Source organism: Hyalella azteca, unplaced genomic scaffold (assembly GCF_000764305.2).
Source record: "Hyalella azteca isolate HAZT.00-mixed unplaced genomic scaffold, Hazt_2.0.2 contig10823, whole genome shotgun sequence".
Classification (NCBI taxonomy): Eukaryota; Metazoa; Arthropoda; class Malacostraca; order Amphipoda; family Hyalellidae; genus Hyalella; species Hyalella azteca.
In genome coordinates this window covers 4,471-11,310 of record NW_025940844.1, presented here as the reverse complement: position 1 = coordinate 11,310, position 6,840 = coordinate 4,471, and the positions used below count along the sequence as shown (strand labels likewise).

The window sequence follows — 6,840 nt, the reverse complement described above, 5'->3', positions numbered from 1 at the left end:
GGAGTGTTTTGAAAGTACGCCTTTAGCTAAGTCGGTCGTACGGAAGTTTTGAAGGTGCCAAAATCCGCTGATCGTACGCTCGGCGTATCTTCTTGAGCTTAAGTTCAAGAAGTTACGTCCACTTGGCAATATTTGAAAGTACCTGCCCTGTACCGTTCAAAGCCTTATTTATCATGGAACTCTCATTCTTATCCTGTTTAAAAATTAAAAAAAAACTTCAACTTTTTACAAAATATAATTAACATTGAGCACATTTCATTGTACTACATTCCGTCCGTTTATCCTGAATCCCTTCTATCAGAATCCCGTTATCCTGAATCCATTCTATCAGAATCCCGTTATCCTGAACCCCTTCTATCAGAATCCCGTTACCCTGAATCCCTTCTATCAGAATCCCGTTATCCTGAATCCCTTCTATCAGAATCCCGTTATCCTGAATCCCTTCTATCAGAATCCCGTTATCCTGAATCCCTTCTATCAGAATCCCGTTACCCTGAATCCCTTCTATCAGAATCCCGTTATCCTGAATCCCTTCTATCAGAATCCCGTTATCCCGAATCCCTTCTATCAGAATCCCGTTATCCTGAATCCCTTCTATCAGAATCCCGTTATCCTGAATCCCTTCTATCGGAATCCCGTTATCCTGAATCCCGCCAATCCCGCTCATGAATTCTAATTTTGAAAAACCAGATCACAGAAAAATTCTGCTTGGAACTTACATCTCGAAATTGACTCACATTTTGAAATACGTAAAATTTTATTTTTCGCCTTTCTAACTTTGTTTTTAAATACCAATTTAATTTTAAATTTCAATTTTTTTATCTGGTTGACTATCATTATTAAGTATCCTGATTAAGTATCGTTATTAAGTATTACTAGACAGACAAAATCAATTTAAATATGACCATAATTGATTTAATTTTGCTATACATTTCGGGAATTTCTTCGAATTCAATACAGGATTTCTATACAAACCTTGCTTCCACTATGAAGGGTAACTTCAAAATTGCTTAAATGCACATAACTTTAGCTCTAGAGTTTTATTTATAATAAAATAATGTAACCGCAGTAAACGTACACCTGGTATAATGTTTATAATGTTTAGATTGGTATAGGATGACAAATTTTTTTCATTTTATGGATTTTTTCTGTTTAATGAATGTTGCAACATTCTGAATGATGTTATAATATACAAAAAATGTCTTCCGCTATAACATAATTTTCGATCTAACAACTCAAACGAAAAATTTTGTTCGATATTTTGAAGAAACTAATAAGAAATTTAACAATAAACTCAAACTTGTATAATATACACCATACAAAGAACGAAGTATACCGGAAATTATATATTATACAATGTAAAGTATATATGAATTATACTGAATGAAAGATCAATACAAAAGTTACATTGAGAAAAATGTGTGGGATAAAGGGACAATGAATTGAGATGGAGGGGGGTTAGGGGACCTCGGATGGGGGGGTTAGCTGGGGATTAAGAGGAACTTTGAAGCCCCTGGGGGATTAGGGGACCCGTGGGGACAGGGCCTTTGTGGGGAACATGCGTCACTCACACGTCACTCACACGTCACTCACACGTCACTCACACGTCACTCACACGTCACTCACACGTCACTCACACGTCACTCACACGTCACTCACACGTNAGGGAGAGGCACTAGTGAGGCTCAATAAATGAGGCGTGAGGGCCCGGGCCTCTAATTGGCCCTCGAGCGCCCCACGCCTCACTGCCCTCGCATGATTGGCCCGTGATAAACAGGGATGGGGAAGTGATTGGCAAGGCAGGAATTGACACATGACAGTGATTGTAAGTGAAAAGATTGGCAGGACAGAGATTCGCGCAATGCAGGGATTGGGATTGGCAGTTAAGTGATTGGCAGGACAGAGATTGGCGGTGAAGCGATTGGTAAGGCAGAGATTGAGGCAAGGCAATGATTGGCGGGGTGGGGATTGATGTAATTGCCGAGTTGCAATGATTGGCATGTTGTGATTGGCGGAGGATAAAAATCGGCGTTGTTCGGTTGGCAGACCAGTGATTGGCAGAGCAGTGATTGGCAGAACAGTGATTGGCAGAGCAGCGATTGGCAACAATTTGCGGTTTTCTGATGGGTGTGCAAGATTGTTAGTGAAAATAGCGATTGGCGCAATGCCGTGATTGTCAGTACCGAAATTGCCAATATCTGATTGGCACGATAGTACCGTGATTGGCTGGTGTGGGGGAGTGGGGGAAGATTGGCAGGTGTGGGGGAGTGGGGAAAGATTGGCTGGTGTGGGGGGAGTGGGGGAAGCAATCAGTGAAGGGGCAATCGCGGCGGCTCAAAGACCAGCAATATTACGGACACTCGCGGCGGGGGATGAGGGGTGGGGAGCTGTATGGGGGTGAGGGGGAGGGATATTAAACTGTGGGAGGGAGAGGGGGGGGGAGCTGAAGTGGCCGCAGGTTGTCGCTCGCGTCAGGGAATTACGCGCCGTAACCGCGTTAGGCTCGCCAGGCCACGCGCTTGTGTATTAAAATTCTGATTAAAATATTTGAGTGAACCCGCCGGCCGGGACCTGTGGCGACACGGGACGGACTTTATCCCAAACATCAAATTTTGGTTGGGACAATCAAATAAAAATGGGAGCACGACACAACTTTGAGCTCTAAACACAAAGTTTTGAGTTCGTACTACAGGTTGGAGCCTAAAACAATGTTGGGGTACCAATAGAAAGTTGAGTTTCAACACAAAGTTGGGGCCACAACACAACGTTGGAGTCCCATAACAAATTTGGGCCCAATACAAGGTTGTGTCTTGAACACAGAGTTCAACTTTCAACACAAAGTTGGACCTGAAAACATAGGTCGTCAAACATTCACCAAGTTTCAACCTGGGGAATTAATGAGGGATGCTGTGTGTCGACTCCCCGGCACACACAGGCGTGAGTTTAACTAGATTCTGATCTCAGATCAGTAAATTATAATTTCAAATGTAAATCCTCACTGCTGAGGTGCTCGTAGTTTCAACGGAGATCGAATAGACAAGCGCTAGGGTCAAAAGCAGCGAGTCGTGGGTTCGAGCCCCGGCAAGCTGTGAAACATTGTGATATTTCGCTGCGCTTACAACGTGACCGTGGGCATTTTGCTTTAAACTAATCCCTAGTAAATGCCAAAAGTCCTTAAAAATAGAACAAATATTTAAAAGTTGTCCCTATAGCTAGAAAAATATTGTAGGATGTTCGGAGATAATGAAATTATTATCGGATACAAATTGTCACAGACGATGACTGGCAGTTTACGGCAACTGCAATGGTTGGTGGGCGCGGCTACCCTCGCTCTGGTCGTCATGGCAACACTTGCTAGCTCCGCCCCCTCGCCGGACTTCGGGTAATCTTGTGATTATAGATACTTGGCAAAACTTCAAAAGCTAAATAATCACTATTTCTCTCTTCTCCTTGTAAGTGTGTAACAGTTGACTGAGTAATGACGATTTGCATAAAAATGCACGTATCCATGACCATCCAAATACTTGACATTAAGGCTTCATAAATTGATGATTGCTGCGTGTAATAACATGTTTATATTCTACTATAAGATTGTTGTATCAATGTGTTACAGAAGCACCGAGACCGACATGCCCAAACGCACCCACAAGAATTTCCTCAGGTCAGACAGAGCTCAGTTATCCAACTTTTTACAGAACAATAAAGCCTAGAAATCGGCAGGACAAGCGCTGATCGGGGAGTTTGATGTGTTGTCTATAGTTTGACCTAATTACCTCTTCCCCAAATGGTAGACATTTCAAATAATATTCGATAAGAACCTATGGCTATGACAAAACTTCATCACCTTGTCAGTCGAGATACCAGCTGATCCTCTGATGTCTGTTCTTAATCTAGAATCAATTTTATATCATATGTGTCAGTTTATTCTAGCAATATTCCGTCGTTGGTTGCTTAGGGCGAAATAAAATAATAATTGTGACAAACTCTTGCCTTGACCTCAGTCACTGACTTGCCGGGAGCCATGTCGATTTTGATGCTCTGCAGAAGTACAATCTAAAATAGCTACGAGTCCGTAACTCCGTCAGCCAATCGATGACGGCTTTCCAAACTAATCCCATCAATTGCAGACGATAAATCGTTTGATTAACTTCATAAACTCCGTCAAAACTCTCTTAAGTACACGTAGCGGCCTATTTCTCGTACGCGATTGGTGGGTTCAGCGCGGCAGCCGTCAGTGACGGATTTGCCAACTCGTAACTATTATGATCTTATACTGCTCCTGATTGGTTGCCTCACTCGCACTCCCGCACAGTAACTAGGGCAGTCGGTGTACGAGTATTTGAGAAAAAGTCAATCGTTCGTTTGAGAAGAGATTTTGTATATTAATACACAGAAGCAACTTCCAAAATTGACTGGTAAAACTATGGCTTAGTAATTAGAGAGGAAAATATATCAATTTTCAACTTATTTGAGAGAGCCAAATAACTTCAACCCATAAAATGAGTAGCTGGTTTTGCAAGTGACCGTCACACGGTTACGATCGAATCGATGCAGCGATTTCCTTCTTGACTATTGAAAAAAATTCAAGGTTGGTATTCGAATAGGGTTTCAGTTCACTCTTTGAAAGATCCATTTAGTTCATATTTGTTTTAAAAACGTTTCAGGTTCGGTCGTAACCAGATTGTGGACGACGTGTATGACAACTTGGTGACGCTGCCGCACTTTGAACTACATCCGCTGCCGAGCAGCAAGCGCAATAATGCCGACCGCAACTTCATCCGCTACGGTCGCGGAGATCTGCGCAACAGAAACTTTATCAGGTAACTTCCAATATTTTAATTGGTTATCATTTTACGATAGGACCGGAATATACAATTTTTTAAGACCTAACTTATGGATAGGTACTCAAGTTCAACCCTTACAGATGGATTATTGTTTAGTTCCATAGAATGACATTCCTACCGGAGTATAAAAAATTGTTGTTATCTTATGGCAAACATCATTCTGAGTTTAAGTGGGTCACTTAGATACATTCATTTTTGGAATAAGTGCTGCTCGCGCAAGTGGGTTCTCCTGACCCATCAGGAGATGTATGCTCAGGAAACTAATGAATGTATGATTACACCGCAATGCTCAGGTTTGGTCGTGGAGGTTCAGTTCACCCGTCTTCCCACCTGCCTAACCCCCACGCAGCCCATGTCGTCACCCAACACCATGACGAGTTCCCCCACTCTGAAGGCGAGGGCAAACCACAGAGCAGGTCTAAACGGTCCCTGGGGGAAGGGGGTAACCTCTCGACTCACGAGGAAAGGGAACACCTCGGGGAGAGGGGAAAACGTGCCCTCCCCAACCTCATGGCCCTAGTGAACAACCACGACATCTCGGCGCCCCTCAACTGGCTGCCCGACACTGATGACATGGCGGTGAGTTAGTCAATCAGAGTTGCTGCGGTTACCACACAACGCCTCACCAATAATTACGAGGGCTTGTTGAAAACCAAATGAAAATTTCCACACAAGTAGTATGTTTTAGATATTTCGTAGGATTATGCTATACATTACAAACTATTCCAAAGGAATCTTTATTTTACAGATGATTATAATGTTTTAAGCAATTAAAAAACCTGGCTTGTGCGAAAACAATCTTTTATGGAATGGAAAGAATTCGGGTTGCAAAGGCCGGATCCCTAGTGAATCAAGTCACAAAAAGTAGAAGAATCGGCAACAGGCCATGGGCCTATTTCTTCTGTGCCGACACTTCTATTCTATTCTTTACATTGTGGATCAGGAAACATCTGAAACTTGTCGAGTTATTCCACCCTTGCTCTCCCCCTCAGGGCTTCCGCTACGACGACTCCTCAGAGTTTGAGGAGGACCACGACGAGGATGACCTCATGGCGCTGCAGGAGATCCAGAAGCGTCAGTTTCCCCTGAACTTCGTGCGGTATGGACGTGAACCCAGCGACTGGAACTTTATTCGATTTGGGAAGCGCGGCGACGGCAGCGACGAAGAATTTGGCATCGGAGGCGATCTCGCCTCGCCCCTGTCGGAATTCGACAGTATCGCTAACGCTCGCAACAGAAACTTCATCAGATTTGGTCGCCGATAGTTATGGCAACACTCTATATCTGGGAATCTCATAAATAAATTCTAAATTCTTTGTGTCTCCATAGACAAATTCTACCGGTTCGATCGGTGGATATGGCTACGCCGCCCTATCAGTGATTAAATATCGGTAGAAGAATCGCATAGATTTTGCACGCATACTTGGCGCCGCTTCATTTCTGTATTAAATATCGGTAAGAAAATTTGAAATGTCGACCAATAAAAATGGCAACATTTTGTATGTATGAATAAATCGCGCTAGACAATTTTAAGCGTATATGGCAACAGTTCTCACATCATACCTAAATTTACATGAGTTTACTAGCGAATTAATTCGGGCAACAACCCACATACGAGGTTCAGCGGTTGGCCCACAGCAATTTTCGACATCAGGTCGAAATGGTCACCTAAAAAATACGAGCCTGCTTCAAGTGAATGGCAGTAAAAGCTACTGCTATGTTATTAAAGTTCAGCAGGAGTTCAGTCACTGGTTAAGTGTATACGAGGTACGTAATCTTACGATGGGTAAGAACGAATAAAGCTACACGATGTTATTAGATAGCGCATAGAAAAAATGTCCTGAATTTGTAACGACGAGTTTTTTTGGAAAAACTTAATCAAAGTATACGAGCAAAGTAAAAAGCAATGGTTTTATTGTTCAGCATAACATATTATAATTTAGATTTGACTATACAATGTTAGCCTGAAGCTGGTTCTTATCCACGCGGTGAACTG

General features: G+C 42.7%; 1 protein-coding gene across 1 annotated transcript; it reads left to right on the top strand.

The window, feature by feature from the left end:
- Positions 1-3,319: 3,319 nt before the first annotated feature.
- On the top strand, positions 3,320-6,135 carry LOC108677027 (the record flags this gene model as incomplete). Its single annotated transcript, XM_018165177.2, is given in 5 exon segments — positions 3,320-3,382; positions 3,614-3,661; positions 4,665-4,820; positions 5,138-5,423; positions 5,837-6,135. Coding segments are annotated over 5 exon segments (826 nt in total), but the record flags the coding sequence as incomplete, so codon positions are not given.
- Positions 6,136-6,840: the final 705 nt, after the last annotated feature.